Source organism: Wickerhamomyces ciferrii, contig 00047, assembly GCF_000313485.1.
Source record: "Wickerhamomyces ciferrii WGS project CAIF00000000 data, strain NRRL Y-1031 F-60-10, contig 00047, whole genome shotgun sequence".
Classification (NCBI taxonomy): domain Eukaryota; kingdom Fungi; phylum Ascomycota; class Saccharomycetes; order Phaffomycetales; family Wickerhamomycetaceae; genus Hansenula; species Hansenula ciferrii.
Genome location: NW_011887693.1, coordinates 1 through 26,029, shown reverse-complemented (window position 1 = coordinate 26,029; position 26,029 = coordinate 1). Strand labels below are relative to the sequence as shown.

Sequence of the window (26,029 nt, the reverse complement as noted above, 5' to 3'; positions counted from 1 at the left end):
AACTTTTCAATTTTGTTGTACAATACTTTTCACTACATGATTTGATGTATTTATTACAGGTTAATATCAAACACAAATCATTGTAAATACTAATACCATTTATATCCTTTCAATTATATATATCCCATGTAATTTTACGATGTTGAGTTTTTACATTATTTTCATGTAAGTCAGATTGCTACAATAGTGTTCATAGTTTTCGTATACTATCATAAGCTCATGTTATACACGATCATCCAATTTTCATCTCCATACAGCTACTCTACCATTAACATCACCTGCAACAACCTCAATCTTACCAATTGATTCACCTTCAAAATTTATATAGCTTTTCAAATATCCTTCCACTATACTTATACTTTTATTTGAAAATTTCCCATTTGTTTTACTACTTGATTCACTAAAATTTAATGAAGCTTTTTCAACTAAAGTCCAATTACCAATCGGGTCAATATCCAATACATGAATCTTTATATCACCATTTGACCAACCTGTTAATAAAATTTCCTTTTCATACCAAAATTCATGAGAATCAACATTTTGTGATTTGTTTAAAGTTAATTTTCTAAAATTAGCGAAATCAAGACATGTAATATAAACATCATCATCAATACCAAATTTATCATTAATGATCTTTTCACCATTTATAGTAAATAATGTGACTTCTGATTCATTTGATACTGCAATCATACCTGTATCATATGAAATTGCACAATGATCACCCATAATGTCAATTTTTTGAATAAATTTATATCTAACAAGATCCCATAAATAACAATTACCTAATGAATCTAAACTTAATAATAAACTATATTCTGGAGAAACTTGAAGTTCTTTTATCGGTGATAAATGACCTCTTAATGGAGCTTCAAATTCTAATTGTTCATTCAAACCTTTGATGATAACATTGTAATTCCATACATGAATTATACCATTCTTGGTACCAGTTATCAAATTATTTGAACCAGTCAAAATTTTCAAAGCTATAATTTTATCATCATGTACTCTTTCAAAAGTTCTTCTATTAATAACGAGTGAACCTTCGCTATTCCCCAGTTTAACTTCAATTTCACCATTGAGAACAAGCTTTGGGTATCCTCTCCAAAAAGCATCACCACTGTTGTCACTATGTGTCTTATATTGAAGGTAATGGATTGGCTCATGAACTTTGGTTTGATAAATTAAAGTTGGATTTGTTTTTAGTTTATCATATCTAACTGATAAAATTGAGTTATATTCTCTTGGTGGATGTGGTTTATTGAAAACTTGTTGTGGAGTTTGACCAAAATTATGTATAATACCAGTGATTGATCTTCTTTCAACAACATTATCAATTTTATCTAAATCGATGGCACCTTGATAACTTAAATAATTGAAAACATTAAGAGCCTCAACTGCTTCTGGACCAATTTGTTTAAACCCAAATATTAAATCAATCCATTCATGTAAATGATCTGAAACAAATTTACTTTCTAATGCTTCTCTATTTTTTTCAACAAATATTTTTGGATCACCTTTAGCCCATTTGGGTAATTGAACATGATTGACTTCAGTTCCATCTTGTAATCTACCAAAATCATAACCATTAATATTTGATAAGAACTCAGGTAAGAAAAAGAATTCAGGGATTAATTCACGAACATCAGTAGTATTATCTTTTGATGCAGATTTCCATGCCTTCTCAATCGAATTGAATAATCTATCAGCATGATCAATCTTACCACCTTGAAGTAACAAATATGACTGGATGAATGGTTCTAGTCTAATCAAAAATGAAGCAACAATCATTGCTGATGAATAATGTGTACCATAATGGAAAGCTGGTGCATCTTCGTTATCAAATGACAGTAAGGCTTCGTATCTTTCTTTAAATTGAGCTGCTCTTTGTGGTGTTTGAGCACCCATTGGTTTTGATAAATCTCTGAAACTTTCAGGGTTGGTCAAATCTAATTCATCACTAGTATAATCTGCAATAACCCATGGGAATACTGGATACTGTGTTAAATCATTGAAAGTTCTACCAGCCAATGTATTAACAATCATCAAATAATAAAAGTTAGACATCTCACCTCTTTGCCATTTCTTTGTAGCCTCCAAGTAATTAATATAATCAGTACCAAAAACATTGGCCAATTTCATAGAGATATTTCTACCTGTAATACCTGAAGTATTGTTCAAGTTGGTCTCTTTGAAGATTGCTGATAAATCACTGTCTATATTGGAGTTTGTTGCAACTGAAGATAAACTTGAATAAATTATATCTCTATCTCTGGTGTTGATGGATGTGATCAAAAAACTTCCACCATTACTGAAAAAAATCTCTAAAGCAACATCACGTAATAAAAATTGTCTTTTGGTTACTGATGTGAGTTTATGTAACTCCCATGTTTGAACATTATGATCTTTGAGTTCTCTCTTACCAGTTGCACTTTTAGGTCTAGGCTGCCCTGAGATAAGCTTCACATTTGGATCTCTTTCACCCTCAGGAACATCATCCATATCTATTATTTCATCATTTTCTGACTTATGGAAAAAATTTCTGATCAAATATAAGTGTGTCTCACCGAGGATTAAAATACCTTCATTTATCTCAAGACCAACCACTTGACTTACATTCCATAGTTGATGGATACGATCACCCGGGAACAAACTCTTCAAAACCTTCCTGTTTTTATCATTATATGTACCAATTGAGTCATCAGTTAAGTCATGTTCAATAAGTTCAAATGAGTTCAAGCTGAGAGACTCATTCTTAGGCTGCTCATTTGCAATGTTAGCTGCAATTGGTTTAACTGGAACTTCTATTGAGTAAGCAACTTTTTGATCCTCAGTTAAATCATCATATGGTAGTAGCCTCTTTCTCATTCTATCACTACCTTCCATATAATCTAATGTCCACCTTGAATTAATGGAGCTATTATTAAAGCAAAGATTCATGAATTTTGTTATCTCAACATTGATTTTGTTGAAAGAACTAATATAAAATTGAATATTATCCTGTTGATCTTGTTGATTTCTTGCAAGTTTATTTGCCTCACTAGTAACAACTTTGATACGAAGCATCTCATTGTCATCCTGTAACAATTTACCCAACTTTTCAATTGTCTCATATTTGAACTTGATAAACTGATCATGCTTTTCGAATAGATGATTCATCTTTTCTTCACCGGTGATAAACTGTTGTTTTGAAATTTTTTTGGATATCTTATTCTCAAAAGAATCAAGATGCCCGCAAAAAGTTGACTTGAGCCTGCTATCACTAACAAGCTTGGATACCAGATCATCATCATTCATTGATAATATTGAGTCAAGGTATTTCGCAGCAGTTGTAAAATTTTTGAACGTTATTGAAGCACATATGGCAGTAAGATCACCCTGACGGTGCATCAATAAGATTCTCAAACAGTTCAACGATAATCCAGTGAGCATTGGTTCACTTTTCATGGAAACTTCAAGTAAAAAGCAAATCAAATTTGAAATACACTCATTTGAAAGAGATCCATTTTCAAACAAATTTTCTTGATGAAACAGTAGAATCTTTAAAAAGTTTTCTAGCTGATCCATAGATGTGGAAAACCTAAGCACGTACATAATCACTGTACATACATTTGCTATGTTTTTCTTTAGTTGGAGATAGCTAGATCTTTTGGTGTTCTTTCCAGATCCTTTGTATGCTTCCACTATAGCCAAAGAAACATTGAAGAAGCTGAAATAATCTTTCTTATTCCACTCAAAATCTAAAAGTCTATCATTGAGTAAGTTCAAAAATACAGCAATGCTTTCGATTTCGAGTGCATCTGTAGAAAACAAAATCTTAAACTCTGAAGAAAAATCCTGTAAATGTTTCAATACTTTAGGAAAAACAAAAGATAAAAATAATGTTCTTGTAGAATCGGACGTTTCATCATCATTTTTTTGTAGAAATGAGTTGATATAAGCTTCAAGACCAGAAGCATCACCTTTGAAAATTTTTGACAGAATGACGCTTGATAAAAACTGAATAATTTTTTCTGCAGAATCAAAATAAATTGTTGTATTTTGAGGTTTTGTGACTAAAATTATGATGTTACATAACTTGTTGATGAACTGTTTATCATTTTGGAAAAACTTTTCAATACCTTTAGACTCTTCTGAAATTTTGGATATTAAGGCTGTATAAGAATCAATAAGACCTGAAATTTCTTGTTGTGTACTAGTTTGGAAAATATCGTGTAAAATGGTCCATTCTAGCAAATCTAATATCATATAATGTAATTCAGGAATGATAAGCTTGTCATATTGAGCAAGGTGTTCACTGAGTTCCGAGTCCAATTTTTGAAAGTTTAAATCATACTGATAATGACCAAAAGACCCCTTGACCAATATATTTAATTCTCTTTTGTCGAGTTTGACATCTCTGAGTGAACTAAATAAAATTTTGAGTCCATTGTTTTTATAAAACAGATCAAAAGACTTTCTCACCATCAGGAATATTTTCATTGACAATGAGAGTGCAATATCAACAACTTCCTTATTCTTTTTCCCAAGCTGTAACACAAGAAGTATCCACTTCAAAGAAGGTGCACCAAATAACTTTCTCCAATAGCTCACATTTGAAATAAGAGGGTCTAAAAATACAGCAGCTAGGACCCGTAGTACCAACACAGCAGCTGACTCATTGCCCTCATTCAATGCATGCACAACGAAAGAAGATAAAGATTTAACTGTATCTGGAAATAAACTTGTTTTGACCATTATCAAAAGTGTATCAAAAACATTATCTTCCATTTCTGGAGAGAAAAAACTTTGTGTCAAAAAAGTAAGCAACTTCTTTACTACTTTCATCTTTTTTAACTTTAATGAATTGAATGAACTATATTTACAATCTTTTGCAAACACCTGGAATTGGAAAATCAAATTTTTTGATAATTCTAAATCTGATTGTTTGAACTCTTCATTAAACGGTTTCCAAATATGGAAATCAAGAATCAATGCTTCATATGCTAATGGGTTTATAATGGCAGAATGATATGGTGATGCAAAATTATAACCACAGAAATCAAGTATTAAATCCAAAAATCTTAAATCAAGACTTTGTTTAAACTCATTTCTCTTCAGTTTCAGTATTGTGGCTATTAGTTGATAGCCACTTATAGTTTCAACTTCCATGGCAAATTTCCAATTAGAGTTCACCAATTTGAAAAAAATAGAAAGCGTATTATACAATACATCCATATCATTAATAGCAAATAGTAACTTGAGGAAAAGTTGTAAGCTTCCAATTGAGTAAAACACTTCTGATATGTTTGTTGCTTGATAATGATATATGCTTCCAGAAATTGTTAAGAGTGAGGACGAATTTGCAGTCAAATAATCATTTCCTCTTTCAAACAACTCTTCTGACAAAGAGTTACCTGCTGTTATATTTAAAAGTAGATTGGACCTGATAATTTTGAGGTTCAAATCCTCTAGACTTAAGTCACCATCAATGTTATTTTTTGATTCTAATAGCTTTAAATTGAACCTTGTTCTTTCATATATGCTCAAAAATTTGATTAATGTATCATCTGAGAAATCACCTTGGTATTCAATACCCAGATAGTATGACAAAAGTATCCATTCTATGGCTTGTACTTCATTGACTATCAACAGTTTAGCAATTTCAAAATCACAAGTATTAGACCCGATCGTTATAAATGAGCTAACCTCAGCTCCTGGATTATCGTGGAAGTTAAAATCTTTTGTGGAGTATATGAGTCTCTCTTGTTCGATGAATTCACCATTGATAAATAATTTCACTTTACCTTTGATAGCATTCCCATTTGATAGTTTTGCTAATTGATGTAAGAGTACAATATGATAATAACGGCCTTCTTCAAACTGGAAGCTTTCGAATTTAACTAATAATCTATTCTTATGTATCAAACATAAATTACCATCATCAAGCCGTAGTATGGTTCCACTTATATCTCTGAAAAAATCACTCTTCTCCAGATTATTGAACTTAATCCAAAACTGATTTGTGTAACCATTTGATGGTGATGATACATAGCTCACTGGGACTTTAACTGATGAGTTCTTGAAATGTAAATGATTTGTGTTTTTGGTGTTGAGTAAAGAAGTGATCTGATCAAGGTAAAATTGTTGTTCGGTTGATGATGATTCTATACTCTTGTTGATTAAGCTCAACAAGTCATAGGGTAGTAATAAAGATTTGGAAAGTTCCAAGAATAGCTCTTGTAATGGTTGTTTCAAACTTGTATCTGAGAGATTACCTATGATACTATGTGTTATTCCGGGTATTTGTGATATAATTGACCTGTTTCTTTCAGATTTAGAGCATAACCTAAAAGCTAATTCTATCAAAAATGATTTAATAACCATTTTCTTCTCCAATAGCGAGTCAGTATCAAGAAACAGTATACCAAAAGCTACCCCCAATAGCTTTTCATCTATTATATTTGCTGATCCTTGAGAGATTTCACTGAAATTGTCTAAGAACTGATCAATCAACCCCGGTACTTCCTGGACTATTGATAAATCATCATCAATGCTTTTCATTATGATTGACTCAGCTTTTTCCACAAGCACTTCACCGCTGAAACCATCAATGCTTATACTGCTGAATATGAGCTCATAGATCAATCTATTTCCATCAATTTCTTCATTCTTGTTATCAGCGGTTAAATCGTGAATGTCCTTTTGTATATTTTGATAAGTCTGTTCATAATTGGAGAAGTTCAATTCCGTCTTATACCTCGTGAGGTTTTTCAATTGATCCATTATGATATCCAAAGACGATTCTTCAGCTCTCTATATGTTGATATGATGGTTGAATAATTGTGTCTGGTGAAAAACAACCGTCTTTGGTTATTGTCTCTATGTTCTTTTTATGATTGAAGGCGATGAATATGACATTTTTCCGAATTAGTACGTTCGCACCAAATATTTTCGGTGTGTCAATATTTAGTAGGTAAATTCCAATCAAACAATCACATTTCCTGATCTGGTGAATTTGCGTATCTGTAGATATGAGATCAAGTTTCTGCTTTGATTTTATTAAAGCTATCTTGTAATTCATACTTGTGCCTGTAGTTTCTTAAGAAATTCAGAGAAACTATACATATATATATATACGTCCATCCGTAATGAACCTGGGTGAAAAACAATATGATAAAATGTGTATTTTAAATATTCGTATGTATAATAAATAAATAAATAGCTCAATCATGAATCCTCTATATAAAGGAAACATATTGTTAATAAATAAAGTTGATAATATAAATAAATATATTCCCACTTTGAAAAGTAGGAATTCAATAAATAAGGGATCGTTCATCTATATGGTGTATCATAATCCAAACAATATTGGATTTCTTGTTCCCATTTATCACCATTAGATAATAGTTTTTCCTTGTTGTATAATAATTCTTCTCTTGTTTCTGTTGAGTATTCAACATTTGGTGTCTCAACAATTGCATCAACTGGACAAGATTCTTGACATAAACCACAATAAATACATTTAGTCATATCAATGTCATATTTATAAGTACGACGAGAACCATCCATTCTTTCTTCTGCTTCAATAGTGATTGCTTGAGCTGGACAAATGGCTTCACATAATTTACATGCAATACAACGTTCTTCACCAGATGGATATCTTCTTAAAGCATGTTCACCTCTGAATCTTGGAGATACTGGACCTTTTTCAAAAGGATAATAAATAGTATATGGAGCTCTGAAATAGTTTTCTAAAACAACATACATCCCACGGAAAACTTCAGCAAATAAAAACCATTTTGTAGCTTTATCTAATGCAGATTCACCTGTATCTTCCCAAGTTTTAGGTTTTGGAAGTCTAAAATCATCTGGATATGAAGATGCAATGGAACCACCAGCGGCTAACGTAGGTTTCCCCTTTTGGATAGTTGATGATATAAATCGACGAGGAATAAAGATTCTTTGACGACTAATAATGCTTCTAAACATCTTCACTCCTTTTAAGTCTTATCCCCACAATAAAATAGAACTTGCTTCTCAGCTTTTATGACGGTACTATCAAACGAGACCTATTTTGGTGATGTAGTTTAGTTACCAAATAGTACTGTAACTCAAAGACCTTATAAGAAAACGATAAAATTCTGAAGAAATACTTTAAAAGTTGTTGCTTTGTGTTGATATTTTATGCTGAATAACAGATCTTTTCTCCCTTTCCAATTCGTGCAATAAAATTCGCGGGTGTTGCTCTTACCGGGAGTATAAACTCACGTATAAAGCAAAGCCATAATTTACTACAATTCTTCTTTAAAAAAACGGAACATTTGATTAATTTATGACCTTGTAACGTGATTCGAATAATCACACTTCCTGATGGGACGCTTGGGGATTGTTTTGTCCAATTAAAATATCAAACAACTGTGGATCTCTCTTCTCAAGACGAACTTTATAAACTGATGGTTCAATTGCAACTGAATCTGGAACTGAATTTAATTTGAAAGGATCTAACTCCATCAAATTGTTTTTTAAGTCCTTTGGTGGTTTGATATGGTACAAAATGATTAATCTTGTGAGTGCTATATACATCTCTTTATTCGCAAGGTATGAACCTGCGCACATTCTTGCCCCAGCACCAAATGTAAAAGAATTTGTTCCTTCATCATTGACTTTCATTTTGTAATCTTCAGTCAAATATCTGGATGGCTCAAACAAAAATGGATTTTCGAAATGTTTCGAATCGTGATTTGCAGCAAATGTATTCATGAAAAGTATGGTTCCTTTCGGTATGACTGCATTTTTATAAATGATATCTTGTGTAGTTGAACGAGGTAAACTTGTAGGTAAAACCGAAAAATATCTTAAACCTTCTTTCAACAACGCTTTGATATAATCAATCTCAATCTCCTCTGAACATCTATAATAAGCAGTACTTAAATCACCATAATGACCCAAGATTTCGTTGATTGCAATGGTTTGAAGTCTTTCACCATATTCAGGTTGTGATAAATGACCAACAATATGATTCAAAACTAATGGAGTGTTATCTAGACCAGCGCTAACCATTGTTAAGCAGACAGATTTCAATTCAGCTTCTGTAACAGTGGGGAAATCTGGATGCCCTCTCAATGACTTACTGACTATTGAATCTTTATAATCTTCATCTTTTTCCATTTTCAGCTTCAAATCATTTATAAATTTAGACATATATGTATCTCTTCGATCTCTAAAATCATTAGCCTGTTGACTTTTTTCACCAAACGGATTGAATCTTAAAATAGGTAAATAATCTTGCAAGTTGGAACTGTGACCTCTTAATCTAACAATGATGTTTTCAACGTGTGTAATTTCATCAAATAATTTACATTTATCAGTATGTTCCACTTTCACAAGATATCCATAGGTAATATAAAGACTGACTCTTAAGACGAAACCTTGAAGTAATTTGAAAAGGTCTATATCTTTATCTTTTGAACATTTATCAATGATGGCTTTTTCAACTTCAATTCTTTTGAACATATTCGTACACTCTTGATCCATCAATCCACTCAACTTTTCAACATTTTTCTTATTAAGAGTAGTGGCAACGATTTTTTTCTTCCTCTTGTAAGAATCACCATATGGAGTCGTACCTATAGTAAAACCTTGAGTACTTGAAACAACTGAATGGAAAGTGTATAATATGGGTCTAGAGTTGTTTGCATTTCTATTTTTTATCCATAACTCTTTAACTGAATCAAAAGAATTAGCAACGACAACGATTCTTGTTCCAAACCTCATTTGAAAAACATCACCATATTTTCTAGCCCATTTCATATAAGTTTTCGCAGGATTTGATAAAACTTGATAAAGATTACCCACTATAGGGAATCCTGGAACACTTGGAAGATTCTTAATTTTCTCGGGGGAAAGGATACCAATGAAATCCAAAAAGATCCATGCTAGGACAATCAAAAATGGTGCTATAATAATGTCTATAATTGATGAAGTTTGTTAGCATATTTCTGTAAATTGTGTAAAAAATTAAATGCTGAAATATAAAGGTATCATAAATTACTTGTCAAATTTGATAAACAAAAGGCACTAATGTCTTGGGTATTGAACATTCTTGAAATAATTTTAATGTTAATAATTTTTTGTAGTTTTATAAACAATTGCTGATTTTGATATGTTTTCGTTTATGGTATATGAAGTTTTTTGGCGAAATCTTAACGAATGATATTCTGCACAAGGGATTATTTTAAGCAAGTGGTTTAGCAATTATAGTAAAAGTAATTAGTAGATAGCAATTTCTGGAATTTGGTTCAAATGAGTGTGATAGTTTCCTGGTGGTAAATTTAGGCTAAAAAGTTGTTGATGTTCAAGATTTTGTTTATGTTAATTTTTTTTTAAATCCCGAATTTTGGTGCGTCTGATTTCAAAGACACAAAAGCAAAATCGAATGTTTCAAAGATCAAGAAAATAAAAAACTGGCTTACCAAGTACCAAGTATAGATTGTAAATAAATAAGTTCAAACGTGTATAAATAAAAATAAATAAATGGATAATAAATAGTAATAAATAGGTTAATAAATAGTAATAAATATGTTAGTATATCTGGACTTGTAACCAAATCATCATGTTCATTTCTTTGGTTCATCTTTATTCTCAGGCTCTGGTTCTGGTTCTGGGGTTGGAAATTTAAATGATTCAGGTGTATCATCTCTACCATTACCAACTTGTTCCCAAACTGAAGAACCAACTGAAAAATTTCTAAAAGCTTGAGTCAATTCTAAAGGTTTATAAACAACTCTCTTCTTTTCTTCATCCCAAAAAACTTCTTCATAACCTGTGGTTGGAAAATCTTTTCTTAATGGATGACCATTAAACCCATAATCAGTTAAAATTCTTCTTAGATCTGGATGACCTTCAAAGAAAACACCATACATATCATAAGTTTCTCTTTCGTACCAATTAGCACCTTCATATAGTCCAGTAACACTTGGAACTGGAGAAACTTCAGAAGCATAAGTCTTGATTCTAATTCTTGAATTGAAACGAACGGATAACAAATGATAAACAACATCAAATCTATTGGTTCTAGATGGATAATCTACCCCAGTTATATCAACAATTGACTTGAATTGAGAAGAAGTATGATCTTTCAAAAAGGTTAAAGTTGGAATTACAGCAGTAGGTCCAATATATAATACTAATTCATCTTTCCACACTGAAAATTTTTGAATGTATTTTGGCAATATTGTGATTAAATATTGACCAAATTTATGAAGCTCTTCACTTTGTTCCTTGTAACGATCAGCTGGATTAACTATTGGTTCTTCAATATCACCATCGGGAACTTCAATTAGGTCAAATTAGTTATTACATCCTTCTAGAATAAGTCATTATACTCACTTTTTCTAGGTAAATTTTTTAAATTCTTCAACGGTTCCTCTTCAGCTTGTAGTGATGTTAGAGAGCTAGAAAACAAACGTGCTCTCAAACTTGAACTTCTCACAATCTGAGATAGCGCATTCTTTCTCAAAGCAGTACGCAACATCTTCAATCAAACAATCAAAAGTATAACCTGGCTTTTCAATTCCTTACCTGGCTCTTTCTTAGTTGTATAATCTGAATCTTGATTGGTGATTGTTGACCAAAATTTGTCTCCTTATAAAACAAAATGTTCGCGGAATTCAAATAAAACTGGGGTTGATTATGTCAGAAATTACAAAGCACAGTATCAAAGATCAAAAAATTCATTTATTAAACAATTTTTCGTTATGATTTTCAAGGGTATGTTCATGTTTAGCCTCTACCAGCAGTTCTTGGTTTGGCACGGATGATGTTATCAACTCTTAATAACACTTCAGCAGCTTCAGCAGCAGAACTGACAACAGCTCTTTTCAATTTATATGATTCCACAATACCTTTTTCTCTAACATCTGTAATGATACCATTATCTAAATCTAAACCTGATGTTGTCATACCGTTATATATAGCAGTTCTTAACTTAGTTATTAGTTCACTTGAATCGAAACCTGCATTATCAGCTAAGATTGTTGGTAATTGTCTTAAAGCTTTTGCAAAAGCTTCAACAGCTAATGATTTTTTACCTTCAACATTTTGTGCAGCAGTATCAACAGCTTTTGACATAATCATTTCTGAACAGCCTGCACCTAAAACGGTTCTTGTTTCTCTTGTTGTTTGTGATAATACTGATAAAGCATCATGTAATGAACGATCAGCTTCATCTAAAACTTGTTCAGTAGCACCTCTTAAAACAATTGTACAAGCTTCACCAGCTGCACAACCTGAAAATTTAGTCATGACATCTTCACCAATAATTATTTCTTCAATGGCTTTACAAGTACCTAATTTAACTAATTCTGGATTATCAAAAGTTGAAACAACTTCACCACCAGTAACTAAAGCTAATCTTTCAATACCTTCAAAATCAGCATGTTCAATTGAGTTAATACCAGCATCTGTGAATAATTGTTCTGGATAATCATAAATCAATTGTCTATTTATAAATGTATTAATACCGAATTTACTAATTTTACCAATTTTACTCTTCATTTTTTCCTTTTCAGCTTTTTCTAATTCAGCTAATTTTGAAGTTGAATCAACTTTAAATTTTGCACCAAAAATTTTAACTTTATCTGTATCTAATGAAGTATTTGCAATTAAAATTTTTGCATCTTCAACTTTTTTAGGTTGACTTGTACCAAATCTTTTATTTAAAATAAAACCTTCATCAAGGAAAGAATCTGATAATTTACCACCAATTTTTTTTATTATTTGAATATGTTCTAAATTAGTTGAACCATTAAGACGTAAAATTGCATCAACAGCTAATTTAGCAAAATAATCTTTATCTTGTGATAAAATTTTAGATGATAGTGTAGTTTTAGCAATACTTAATAAATCATTATAAAATTTTTCTGAATCTTTTGAATTATCTAATGCAGATTTTTCTAAACTTTGTAAAGCAGCTTGAGTAGCAATTCTAAAACCTTCAATAATAGTTTGTGGATGAATTCTTTGATCAATTAATTTTTCAGATTCTCTTAATAATTCAGCAGCTAAAACTGTAACTGAAGTGGTACCATCACCAACTTCATCATCTTGAACTTTTGATATATTAACTAACACTTTAGCAGCTGGATTATCCAATGGGATTGATTTAAGGATAGTAGCACCATCATTTGTGACTAATGCTTGATCAGATGAAGCTGATTGTAATAATTTATCCATACCTTTTGGACCAAGAGTAGATTTAACTAAATCACCAACAGCGATGGCACCAACAAAGGCAGAAAGACGAGCATTTTCAGCTCTTTCTTCAGTGACTTGATCACCATAAATTTGAACACTCTGTTTCTCTTGTTAGTACGTTATCCTATGATACTCAAAACATATCTCATAACTCACCATTCTGTCTATAATTGTCCAATTCTTGCAATGATCTTGATCTGATCTTTATAATCAATCGTCGCCATTTTGACTTTTTCATTATTTTGAAAAGCGCGTATGTCAAAAAAAAAATATATAGATGAATTTCCGGGTAATCCCTGTGAGATTAATTATAATAATAAGTATATAAGACATAATTATCCACTAATTTCTACATTCTTGAAGGTTTAAAACAGTACTGGTCCTTTATAATATTACACTCTTGTATAAACTTTAAAAAACTATAAAAAACGTCAAAAACTTCTATGCAAATACCTCCAAAACTAGCATCAATCAACTATTATCTTTTACCTGATATACTTTTCTCTATAATTCTAAATCACTATTTCTTTCTTCATAAAGTTTTAATAAATGTTCTAATCTTTTTCTTTCAATTTTTTCTTTTTCAATTTCAGATTTATATGAATCATGAATCTCATTAACTAATTTTTTAAATTCATTTCTTAAAACAGATATACTATTATTAAACTTTGGTGATGAAGGTGAAGCATTACGATAACTTCCATTCAAACTTTGTTGTAATAATGGAGTCTTAGGATTGGATAAATACTTATTCTTATCCTTATGACCTTCATGAGACATGCTTAAGTTTTCATCTGGTGAAACTGGAGAAATTTGAGATTTTTCAGGACTTGGAATTCTTGAATTTGAATCATTATTTGTATGAATATAACCTAAATTATCAATTTTTAAAAGTGCAACTTGTTTTTGTAAATCATAAATATCTTTCATTTTATCATCTAAAGTTCTTTCCAAAACATTTTTTTCATGTTCAACTAATATAGACCTTTGATTTGCCTTTTCTAATGTTATTAAATTTTCAGCTAATTGTCTTTCTATAGCAGCTTTTTTATTTTTATGAGTATTCATTACTGTTGAATTTAAGTTTCTTTCATCTTCATATTGTCTTGTCAGGTATTGATGAGCAAATTGTAAATCTTTCAAAGCAGTTCTCAAACTTGTAAGTTCTTGTTCATCATTTGGAGAATTTGATTTAATTTCTTTATCATTAACATTAGAGTAATTTTGATCCAATAATGAATTCAAACAACTCTTAGCCCATTCAATATTTGAATCATTAGAATTTGTTGAAGCAGGTGCAGGTAATATAACATTCCTTTGTACTGCAACAGATGCAATATGTGATAATAATTCATCAGTTTGTTTATCATTTTGAGGTTGTGAAGGTGAGGGTATATCAATATTTAAGTCCTCGAAATAACAAAATGAAAAAGCTAATGAATATTGATTGTATAAAGTCTTCGTAGCATTTAAAATATCTGTTGAAATTTGATCAAATTGTTGATTTAAATCATTATTTGAATATATGATACGATTTATAGTATCTATATCTTTTTCTATATGTGATGCATTTGATGTAAATTTTTGTAAAGTTTTAAAATTTTCTTGTAATTGTTTAGAAATTTCATCTCTTAATAAAATTGTTTGTTCAATATTTTGTTGCAAAATATGAATTTCACCTAATGATAATAATTTTTCTTTTGAATCTAATTGAGCTAAGGCATGTTCAGCTAATAACTTAATTTTCAAATGACTTGAATCAATATCTTCAGATAATTCATTTTGTAATGAAGCACTAATTAAATCACTTTTTTTCAAAATTGATGAACCGATTTCATTATAATATAATTGTTTTGTTGTATCTTTTGATTGTAAATATTTCCCAGTTTCTGATAATTCAGATTCTGTTTTAGCAAATTCAATAGCTTTAGAGTAGTTTGAATCTTCTGTAAATGATTGGAACTCATTTGCTAAACTTGATTTAAAAGGTGAACCTTGAAGCAGTTGAAGCCCTTGACTCAGTATTATTTTTTCTGACATTTGTTGTGAGTATTAATTATTATTATATCCAGCCTAGTATGTATTTCAAAAGCAGCTTCAAAGCACCACTAGTTTTCCAAGTTTTCTTCCTTGTTCTTAGTCTATCACCTATTCCCTTAGCTACCCCTAGTAGTGACCTCCGATACCTTCAGATCTAATCTAAACAGCTCTGTGATGAGATCTTAAACTAATTTTAACAGACGCGTTTAGATTTTCTCGAGACTTGAAATTTAAAATTTGGTTTTAGCCCTGCAGTGCAAATTCGCTAAAACTATTGTAACTATTCAATAATTGTATCGTGTTTGAATGGGTAAGTAAATTGGTATAAATGGTTATATTCAACTTATTTGTGATAGTGGTGATGGTTTTATACGCCCTGTGTTTAGTTATTGCCCTTTTCAGTGGAGTTCTGGGGCTGCAAAGTGGATGTTCTGTGCTTATTTGTTTGTTCGCTGGTTTCACTTCGAAACAGGCAATTAAAGAACAAGATAACGAGGATTTACAGGGGATCAGACACAAGCAAGACTGGATATGAACTCTAACTTTGTAACGTATAAGCCCAAGAGATGTTCTTCTCGAGAAACTCGAAATTCTAGTCTTTTAACTGAAAGTATCATCTTTTCATTCTGTATGACAATTATGGCATATTCTTTTGTACCAGTTAGTAGACGCGAAAATAATAATGTCTTGCTTGATAAACTTACACTATAGATAGTTCAACAACAACTCAGAAAAATGGCTCTATGATGAGCAAAGAGGCTCCATTAGACAACATCCCAGAGAAGGGAAGAACTCATGTCCGTTTCATAACGTTCAACATTAATGGATATAGGACAGTTTTCCATTATCATCCATGGAATAAATTAAGAACATTCAATAACATGTTTGATTCTCTTCATGGTGATATCATTACATTACAAGAAATTAAAGTAGCTGCTAAGGATATCAATCATAGTATTGGTAAAATACCTGGCTATAATGCATTTCTTACAGTTCCTTCATTGAAAAAAGGTTATTCAGGTGTTGCTGTTTATGTTAGAATTCCCAAAATTGATGAATCTGAATCAGTGAAAGCTGCATTAAAAGTTATTAAAGCTGAAGAAGGTATAACTGGTATTTTAAAATCACATGATACACAAGTTGAATATCGTAATAGTGATTTATCAATTGGTGGATATCCAAATCTTGAAGAAGATATAAGTCATCAAATTGATAATGAAGGTAGATGTATCATATTAGAAATGGGTAATGGAATTGTGGTGATTTCAGTTTATTGTCCTGCAAACTCAATGGGTACTGAAGAAGGTGAACAATTTAGATTACAATTCTTTGAAGCATTGTTCAGTCGTATTAGAAATTTAGAAAAATTAGGGAAACATGTTGTGTTAATGGGTGATATAAACATATCTAAAGATTTAATTGATAGTGCAGATGGTATAAATGATCGAATGAAGATGGGGAAATTATTGAAAATTAGTGATCCTCATAAATTTGAAGAATTGAATAGAGAACAAGCTTTAAATTTTATACGACGTTCCTTACCAAGAATTATGCTGAATGAATTATTAATTGATAGTATTGATCAAGATATGAAGTCTGAAAAATCAAGAGTAATGATTGATACTGTTAGAAAAATACAAGGAAGGAAACATGGATTGTATACGGTATGGAATACTTTAACAAACTCAAGACCTGGTAATTATGGCTCAAGAATTGATTTAATATTAGCAACTTCAACTTTGGCAACTTATTGTAATAATGCAAACATATGGCCATTCTTAATGGGATCAGATCATTGTCCCGTGTTTTCAGATTTCAATGTTGAGCAACTTGAAGCTAAATATTCATTAGATGTTAATCTTCCCAAGCTTGAAGCTAGATTTGTTTACAAGTTATCTGGTGGTAGTATTGATTCAATGTTTGCCAATATGGCTAAAAAGAGAAGTTCATCAACCAGTCCCGATGTGGTTGTCAATAATGGAAATGATATAAAGAGGGCTAAACCATCAGAACCCCAAAAGAAGAAATCAGTAGTAAAAGCTACAAAAGGTCAAAATCAAATATCCAATTTTTTCAGAACTAAAAAATCAAATTCACCATCAGAAACTAAACCACCAGTAGATGATGAAGATTCAGATGTTCAAGAGGTTTCAAATTTTGAATTATCACAATCCCTTTCACAATCCCAAACATCAACGAACAATAAAACAAATTCAGTAACCCTAGGATCAAATGGACAATTTTCAATCTCATTTGAGAAAATACCTCATTGTAAACATGATGAACCTTGTATATTGAAAACAGCAATGACAAAAGAAAATAAAGGAAAGAAATTTTGGACTTGTTCTAAACCAAAAGGTCATAAAGAAAATGAAATAGATGATATGAAATTTACTTGTGGTTTTTTCAAATGGAAATGAAATGATGTTTTTGTTATTTATATTTTTAAAGATATAGAAAATTATGAATCATAAATTAAAGCACGAATAATATAACCAAACAAAAAATTAGTAAATATAAACCAGAACGGTCTTCATTATTGTTATTATTGTGATTATTTTGATTATATTGACCGCTTCTTTGGTTATTTTCAGGCTCTTGTTGAAGTGGATGTAGTTGAACAGATTCTGGATTTTGTATTGGTTGAGGTGATTGATGAATAACTCGTGGCTCTATTGGATTTGGTGTAACAGGTTGTATGTTTTGTGATTCAACCTCTGTGGTTCCACTATCAACAGTAGCAGCTTCATAGCTTGGTAATTGATCTTTTGGTTGGTCTTCATTGGAATTCCGTGGACTTTCAATTGAATGTTGATTTGATTGTGATTGTGATTCTTGATCTGATGTGTAAACAGGTGGTTGATCTTCCTGATCCTGTGGTTGTCCAGCGTCACCATCCATGATCAAAGTAGTTCGTGTATATCATTCAATAAAAGGAGAATTAACAATGGATTTTTTGCCACTTTATAGCTTTTTATATACTTGAATTAACCGCTGATATTCAACTTCATGAGAGCGGTAAAATATTCTCAAACTGAAAACAATGAAGATCGACATCCATCACGATTTGGACCATGACCAGTAATCCAGTAATAAGTAATCAGTGATAGTACATTTGTTTGAAAAGCTTTTGGTTGATATTAAGTTTTTCTTTATTGGTGTTGATCGTTAACGGTTGATTAGTTTCTGGGGAATTGCGTGTACTGCTAGTGATAGTGTGTCAATTTAGTTACAATATGTAGCGCTACTAATCTTTCCAAACAAGTTCGTAGTGATCCTCAATTATGTCAATACTATTGATGACCATACTAAGGTTACTGAATAAACATAAAGTACATCAAGTCATAGATAAAATAAATAGATCAATAAACACATATATTTAAATGAACCAAGGGTCTATGAAATGCGCACCAATAAAATATATATATCTCAAGCAAATAATAACCCAAAGTTTAATAATTTATTGTTTTGATGGTTTCTAATTATAAACTGATTTTTTATTGTAGAATAATAACGAAATGATCATTTCATAATTGAGAATATTGACTGGATAAGGGTAAAACCATAAGTTGAAAATGATTCTTATCTTATTGATATAATCTTTTGATGAAGTTAAAATATTTGGTGTTCATTTATTGTATATCTCCTAATAGAGTCTATCTTATCAATAATTTATATCTTTTTGTACGATATATGACCTTTAACATGTTTATAACCAAAAATTGATAAATCTGTATTAAATGAAGTGATTGCTGATGTAAAAGTTTTTGAATCCTCTTTTTGAACTTTGACTATGCTTTTCTTACCTTCATATCGTACTATATCAACATCTATAGCACTTCCAAACACTCCATGTAGTTGTTTTAAAGCTTGTAAAGTATATGTTTTCCATGTCACCAAGTCAACTTCAACGTCTTTTAGTTCTTGAGTATATTGAGGATCAACTTTCCTGAAAAATTGTTAGTACCAAGACAGATCAACATCAATCAAATTTTCAACATACAATTCTAGCTCATAAGTATCCCATACTTCTTCGTCTGACATTTTCTTTCACAAGCTTATAGATTATCAATATTCTGACTATGTAGTCGGTGAAAGTCGGTGTCTAGTCCATATAAAATTTTGTATTTGTGCAAAAAAAAAAATACGATCAGAATATCAAAAATAAGGAACCCCAGAATTTGACTTATTTTCACACTATAATCCCAGTTTTAAATGAGACACTTGATCAGGATGTTCAAGTCGTCCACAGGATACTTCTCAAATGTCAAATGCCCAAAGCTGGAGCAGTGCAAGCTCCCTATGTGTGTGTTCAGTCATGGTGCCAAAAGATCGTTATCTACCATGGCGAAAGATCAGAATGTGAAGGAGAATTTGAAAGATAAAGTGGTACAATCAGATAACAAAAGAGCCAAAATCCAGGATAGTATACTAGCAAGTGTTACTCAAAGGACAAATAATGGTTCTGAAGAAGATGGTAATGTCAAAGATCTTGATTTGTGGGCTCCGAAACAATTACCAGGAGTTGGTGCACCTGCTACTATTCAACAAAGAATCAAATACATTTCAGCATTAATTAATCAGTATACGAAGCATAATATTAGTCTTCCAAAGAGGAAAGCTGTGGAGAAAGAGTATGAGATTGCTTTGAAAAATAAAAGTACAACATATTCATTTGCAATGAAATCAGCTATAAGTAAAGCTAAAACCAATCAACATGATTATACTTTTGATCCTAAAGGCAAAAATAAAGGTAAAGTTTTAAATGAAAATGAACAATATGAAGCTGTAAAAAATTTAGTTCATACTGTGGAGAAATTGAAAAAAAACCAATATGCAACAGAGATTCCAACTGAATATTTATATGAGGTTAAAGATCGTAATTTGAAAAAATGTGATCATTGTTCAGAACATTTTTATTTTGATAAGATCCATGAAACTACCAAATGTCAATATCATGAACGCAGGAAAAGAGTTGTTACAAATGCTGGTGAAAGAACTGCACATTGGGAATGTTGTGATCAAGTTGTTGGTGAATCCCAAGGTTGTAAAACTATAAATCATCATGTTTTCAAAGCTTCTGATCCATTTGAATTAGAAAATTTAATATCATTTAGAAAAAGTCCAAAAGCTGCAGAGGGGGATAAAAAACGTCAAATTGTTGGGTTAGATTGTGAAATGGGTTATACTACAAGAGGTTTAGAAATGATTAGATTAACAATTGTTGATTTTTTTTCAGGTTCCACTATATTTGATGAAATTGTTAAACCATCAGGTGAGGTATTAGATTTGAATACAAACTGGAGTGGTGTTAGTAAAATTCCACCTGAATCATTAACACTTGATGGAGTTTATGATGTTATTCTTGGATCAATTATCAATGAAGATACCATTATTGTTGGTCATGGTCTTGAAAATGATTTGAATGTGATGAGATTGGTTCATCATAATATTGTTGATACTGCAATTTTATTTCCAAAATCTTTAGATAAGAAATTTTCGTTGAAAGATTTATCATTTCAATTCTTAGATAGAAAAATTCAAGGTGGTGAACATAGTTCTGAAGAAGATTCTTTGGCTGCTATTGATATTATCAAACATCATATTTCACATTCATAGACTAATCTGATTGAACAGAATCTTGATAGACCATTCAAAACTATTATTGTATATAGACATTTTGTTTTCCCTTGAATAGAATATTGATTTTCTTTTATGAAACTACTTTAAACGTTTTTCTAGAGCGTCTAATTTAGACATGATGATTTCTTGATTTTGCAAAACTAAGTTCAATAATCTTTGTGTAGAATTATCATTATTAATATCATCATGGTGTATAGTTTCAGCTATTTGATTTAACTCTGGATTAAAAGATACAGCTCTTTTGCGTTTTCTTGGTTGAACTAATTCAGCATTTTCATTACCACTACTCAAAAATGCTTTGACATCTTTAGCATTTGCAGCATTCTTCAGTGTATTTAAAGTGGTTCTCATATCATTATCTTCATCACTTGAGCTTTCACTTGAAGCTTTAATGTTAACACCAACATTTGCAATATTATCATTTGTTGACTTCAAACAAGACTTAACTTTCCCCTGTGCTTTGAACTTATCAAGTAAATTTGTGTTGATATCTTTAGCGCCAACATTCAATGGTTGTGCATTAAATCTAAAGACTCGATCTGAATTTGGTAATGTTCTGGTTCTCACGCCCCTTCTTGATGGAGTTCTAGCAACAGTTCTTAAATTACTTGGTGCAAGACCTTTTAAAGAATTGAAAGTTATTTCAGGTTTGGATTCTTCTTGAGGTTCAAACCCATTTCTGTCAACACTTTGAGTTGATCTTTTTATAGGAAGTATTCTTCTTGGAGTTGTTGTAAAGCTTGGTGGATCTGGGTTTAGTCCATTTTTATTTGGTGATAATCTTCTTGGACTTCCTAAACCTATGTTTTCCCTAACTCTCATTGGACTTCCTAAACCGCTAGCTGTTCTAGTTGGTGATGTTTTAACCAGTGGACTTGGTGCTTCAAACTCTAGTTTTGGCAGCTGTTGAAGCACTTGATTAGGGACTTGTGAATCCCTAAGCGGTGACTTTGTTGGTGATCTTGTTGGTGATACTGACGACATGTTTCTTGTTTTGTGTAAATGAATTGAGCTAAAATGTAGAACCCTTTCACTACAAACCTCCGAAAGTTGGTGATGTTTATTGTTCACTTTTCAAGTTTTGTTTTGATTTTGATTAATACTTTGGCAGAATTCACGGGTTTTGAGTGTGTATATCAATATAGTACGGTAACCGAGGAAACCAAATGACCATAAGTTCTAAAATAGTTTACTTTTAAACTTCACAATAATGATATATAATTTTTTGAAATGGTCACAATACTATAATTTGATGAAATTAGATAGAAGTTTTGATTATCAATTTTTAGGTGTTGTTTCTTTGTTTATCTCAGATTTCTGGCATCATCCCATAGTTAAGGAAGCTGAGAATTTCTTAAACGAGCTCCACGAAAAAATAGATATCCACTATATGGAAAGACCATTTATTCACATTCACATCATTTTGATTTAAACAGGTATATCAAACGCATAACTCTCATATAATGGCTCCTCCAAGAATCACTGCACTGATTACTGGTACTAACAGGTATGTTCACCAACTTTTATGAGCATCAAATCCAATATATATGGGTATTTACATTCTGAATAAAATCAACTAACATAACCATATATAGTAACCTTGGTCTTAATATCGCTTATAGATTAATTGAATCACAACCAACAGATGTCAGAATCACTATAATTGTCACCTCAAGAACACTTCCAAGAGCTCGTGAAGTTATTGATAGTATAGCTGATTTTGCTAAGACCACTAAAAGAGAAGGTATAGTGGACTTTGATTATTTATTAGTTGATTTTACAGATATGATTTCAATTTTAAGTGCTTCATATGAACTAAATAAGAGATATGCTCAATTAGATTACCTTTTTGCTAATTCTGCTCAAGGCGTTTATGATGGTATTGATTGGTTTGGTGCTGTTAAAGAAATTTGTGCAAATCCAATTGCTGGTGTTACAGATCCTCATTATAAAATTCAAAGAATTGGTGTTAAATCAAAAGATAATTTAGGTTTAGTTTTCCAATGTAATGTATTTGGTCCATATTACTTAATTCATAAAATCAAGCCATTATTGAAAAAAGCCAAAGCAAGAATTATTTGGGTTTCAAGTATAATGTCAGATCCAAAATATTTATCATTTGATGATTTACAATTATTGAAAACTGATTCATCATATGAAGGTTCCAAAAGATCAATTGATTTATTACATATAGCTACATATAAAAAATTAAAAGATGAAGGTATAATTCAATATGTTATTCAACCAGGTATTTTCACAAGTTTATCATTTTATAAGTTCTTAAATGTCTTTACATATTATGGTATGTTATTCTTATTTTATATGACAAGATTCTTAGGTTCACCATGGATGTGTATTTCAGGTTATTCAGCTGCGAATGCACCAATTTATGCTGCTGTTTTAGCAAATCCAAATTTTGAAAAACAAGATGTTAAATATGGTTCTGCTTGTTATAAAGATGGTGCTGAATATATTAAACAACAGGAAATCGATCCTACAGGTGCTTCAGATGTTTTAAAATATTTAGATGGTTTAACTGAAGAATGGGATGAAAAATTAAAAGATCAAATTACAATTTCAAGAAAACCATAATATTACAGTTATGTGTATCTTAGGCTAATAATGAATGTTTATCAAAATTGTTTGTGAATTTTCCCCATGTAGGTTATAAATTATTTATATATAAAGCTTTGTAGAAAAAAGAAGAATCAAGACTGTAAATTAAAAAATTGAAGTGAAATGAGTCAAACACTTATAATACATTTAATATAAAAAAAACATCATCATATAGTCTTTATGAATAAGGGAGCAGCAGCAGTAAAAGGTGAGCAATGAAGGAATATCAAATCATAAATGTTCAACAGCCATTAATGAACCAACAAAGGTATAAATAAGTCTTGAACGAACTTCATTGATATCTTCTGGAACTAACCAAATCAAAGCACCTAATTTTCTTGCAATTGAAATAGCTAATCTTGCATTAGCATATCTATCTTCTTCAGTATTACCTGGAGTAACTAAATCATAATCAACATAACCAGGTTTTAGTCCATTCAAAACATCTAACAAAAAGATACCATTAGCAATTGAAGAATCTGAAAATGATCTAATTGTTGATGATTTACCACCTTTAGCAACTTTTTCCTTTGCCCATCTTAAAATATCTGAATCTGATAATTCACGACCATTTGCAGATAATGATTTCAATGTTAAAACGATATTACGTCTCATTATTTGCCATACAAGACCTAATGTTAATAATTTATTACCATCAACAATATCTGAGCCTTCAATACCAACTAATGAGAAATGATTAGCTTTACCAGCTTCAACTGCATAATTCGTGTTTTCCAATGCTTTGAATCTAGATAATTCAGCACCTGATGCAGGTCTTTTATTAACATGTTTTGTATTGATTGAACCAGGTAAAACTTTTTCAAATGATTCTAATAAAATTGTACCATCTTTTAAATCTTCAAATAAACTAACAACTGGAGGTTGAACATCTAATGAATTTAACCATAATGTGAAAACTCTTGCTTCTCTTTCACCTTCAGCATCAAATTCTTCAATTTCTGGTTTTTCAGCTTCTTCAACTGGATCTAAACCTGGATGAGTATTAAACAAATGAGCAACGAAAGCTAAATTCAATTTTGGATTACCAGCAACTAAAGCAGATGGAGTTAAATATTTTCTTGCATCTAATTTTTCAGCATTTGATAGAACTTGTTCAGCTCTTGTTAATAAATCTGAAGTTTGTAATGGTTGTAATGAACATAATTGTGGATCTAATTGATTCAATAGAACTGTATAGTTTTCACCATCCGCAACATCTTTTGAGAAATTTGAAACTCTTCTATTCCAATTTGCAGCTTTTAAATGATAATTAAACCAACGCAATAAAATTTGTTCAGGTGGTAATCTTAAAAATTGTTCTAAAGTTTCATCTTCTTCTAATAAACGATATAATTCTGGATGTAATTTGATGTCAATTTTGTTCAACAAACCTTTTCTAATAATTTGCCAAATCAAACCCAAGATTAAATGTTCTTTACCTTCAATAAAATCTTCAGCATGAACATTAACAACAACACAACCAATAGCTTTAGCAGAATTAATAACAATATTTGCATTTTCAGAAATTGTGAAATTATTTAAAGCTTTACCCTTTTTAGGGAAGTTTAAAACTCTTGTATCAATAGTATCAGGAACTGAATCATTAATTAATTTAGACAAGATTAAACCATCTCTACATTCATCAAAGATTTGGAAAGTATCAGCAGGAATTGGAATTCTATCACCGATATCCGCATCACCAGTTAAAACACTATTGATATGTTTAGTGAATTCTGATTTTTCTTCTTCATTAATGGTATGAGTAGTACCTGATTGAGAACCACCAACGATAATTGAAGCTTTAGCACCAGTACCTTTATGTTGAACAGTATTACTTTGAGCAGCTTTTGGAGCAGTTTTATTTTCTCTAATTTTGGCAATCAATTCAACATAATCATCTAATTCAACACGACCTGAAGAATCAACACTAACTTGTTTTAAAGTTTCACGAACATCATCATATGAACCTTCACCAGATTCAGAGATTTTTTCAATAACAACTTGTTTTTCAGCATAACCTTTATCATCGATATCAATGGATCTAAATTGTTCAATAACGTTGAACAAATCCTCTTGATTCAAGATCGGAAATTTTCTCTATTGAATTGTTAGTACATCATCCAAAAGAAGTTACCAATATCCTTGATTGATATTGAATTCCATTCATATGTTGATATGAGCGCAATCATAATGGCAAAGAAATGGAACAATAACAGACATCAAAATATCAATAATCAACACCTCAATTATCACTACTCACTTGTAACTTGACGATATTCATCCTCACAATTGATTAAAAAACACTCGTAACAACCTAAAAGGTCACTTCTTGGTTAATAAAAGAGTTGAACAAAGTATAAAGACACCGGAACCTCTTTGAAACAGTGTCAAGTGGCTTTCCGTAGGCGGGCAAAATTTAAATTAAGGGAGAAATCTCAGCCCTTTCGCGGAAAAGACGGTGACGGCACTACTCGGATTTTATGTACTATACTAATAG

General features: G+C 31.0%; 10 protein-coding genes across 10 annotated transcripts; 3 read left to right on the top strand and 7 right to left on the bottom strand.

The window, feature by feature from the left end:
• Window positions 1-243: 243 nt before the first annotated feature.
• BPH1 (Bph1p) lies at window positions 244-6,762 on the bottom strand (the record flags this gene model as incomplete). Its single annotated transcript, XM_011277338.1, has 1 exon — window positions 244-6,762. The coding sequence occupies one exon, from the start codon at window positions 6,760-6,762 to the stop codon at window positions 244-246; it is 6,519 nt and encodes a 2,172-aa protein (XP_011275640.1).
• Window positions 6,763-7,314: 552 nt separating this feature from the next.
• Window positions 7,315-7,968, bottom strand: BN7_2005 (NuoI/complex I 23 kDa subunit family protein; the record flags this gene model as incomplete). Its single annotated transcript, XM_011277337.1, has 1 exon — window positions 7,315-7,968. The coding sequence occupies one exon, from the start codon at window positions 7,966-7,968 to the stop codon at window positions 7,315-7,317; it is 654 nt and encodes a 217-aa protein (XP_011275639.1).
• Window positions 7,969-8,337: 369 nt separating this feature from the next.
• BN7_2004 (Cytochrome P450 2C25) lies at window positions 8,338-10,079 on the bottom strand (the record flags this gene model as incomplete). The annotated part of the gene is made up of 2 exons (XM_011277336.1): window positions 8,338-9,935; window positions 10,031-10,079. 2 exons carry the CDS (start codon window positions 10,077-10,079, stop codon window positions 8,338-8,340), a joined length of 1,647 nt encoding a protein of 548 aa, XP_011275638.1.
• A 516-nt stretch (window positions 10,080-10,595) lies between these two features.
• On the bottom strand, window positions 10,596-13,701 carry CCT2 (chaperonin-containing T-complex subunit CCT2; the record flags this gene model as incomplete). The annotated part of the gene is made up of 3 exons (XM_011277335.1): window positions 10,596-11,281; window positions 11,772-13,332; window positions 13,687-13,701. The coding sequence occupies 3 exons, from the start codon at window positions 13,699-13,701 to the stop codon at window positions 10,596-10,598; spliced, it is 2,262 nt and encodes a 753-aa protein (XP_011275637.1).
• A 36-nt stretch (window positions 13,702-13,737) lies between these two features.
• PEA2 (Pea2p) lies at window positions 13,738-15,273 on the bottom strand (the record flags this gene model as incomplete). Its single annotated transcript, XM_011277334.1, has 1 exon — window positions 13,738-15,273. The coding sequence occupies one exon, from the start codon at window positions 15,271-15,273 to the stop codon at window positions 13,738-13,740; it is 1,536 nt and encodes a 511-aa protein (XP_011275636.1).
• Window positions 15,274-16,016: 743 nt separating this feature from the next.
• On the top strand, window positions 16,017-17,693 carry APN2 (DNA-(apurinic or apyrimidinic site) lyase APN2; the record flags this gene model as incomplete). Its single annotated transcript, XM_011277333.1, has 1 exon — window positions 16,017-17,693. One exon carries the CDS (start codon window positions 16,017-16,019, stop codon window positions 17,691-17,693), a length of 1,677 nt encoding a protein of 558 aa, XP_011275635.1.
• Window positions 17,694-17,748: 55 nt separating this feature from the next.
• BN7_2000 (uncharacterized protein) lies at window positions 17,749-18,174 on the bottom strand (the record flags this gene model as incomplete). The annotated part of the gene is made up of 1 exon (XM_011277332.1): window positions 17,749-18,174. The coding sequence occupies one exon, from the start codon at window positions 18,172-18,174 to the stop codon at window positions 17,749-17,751; it is 426 nt and encodes a 141-aa protein (XP_011275634.1).
• Window positions 18,175-19,488: 1,314 nt separating this feature from the next.
• Window positions 19,489-20,892, top strand: REX3 (RNA exonuclease; the record flags this gene model as incomplete). The annotated part of the gene is made up of 1 exon (XM_011277331.1): window positions 19,489-20,892. The coding sequence occupies one exon, from the start codon at window positions 19,489-19,491 to the stop codon at window positions 20,890-20,892; it is 1,404 nt and encodes a 467-aa protein (XP_011275633.1).
• Window positions 20,893-20,994: 102 nt separating this feature from the next.
• On the bottom strand, window positions 20,995-21,900 carry BN7_1998 (uncharacterized protein; the record flags this gene model as incomplete). Its single annotated transcript, XM_011277330.1, has 1 exon — window positions 20,995-21,900. One exon carries the CDS (start codon window positions 21,898-21,900, stop codon window positions 20,995-20,997), a length of 906 nt encoding a protein of 301 aa, XP_011275632.1.
• Window positions 21,901-22,379: 479 nt separating this feature from the next.
• Window positions 22,380-23,508, top strand: ERG27 (3-keto-steroid reductase; the record flags this gene model as incomplete). Its single annotated transcript, XM_011277329.1, has 2 exons — window positions 22,380-22,423; window positions 22,539-23,508. The coding sequence occupies 2 exons, from the start codon at window positions 22,380-22,382 to the stop codon at window positions 23,506-23,508; spliced, it is 1,014 nt and encodes a 337-aa protein (XP_011275631.1).
• Window positions 23,509-26,029: the final 2,521 nt, after the last annotated feature.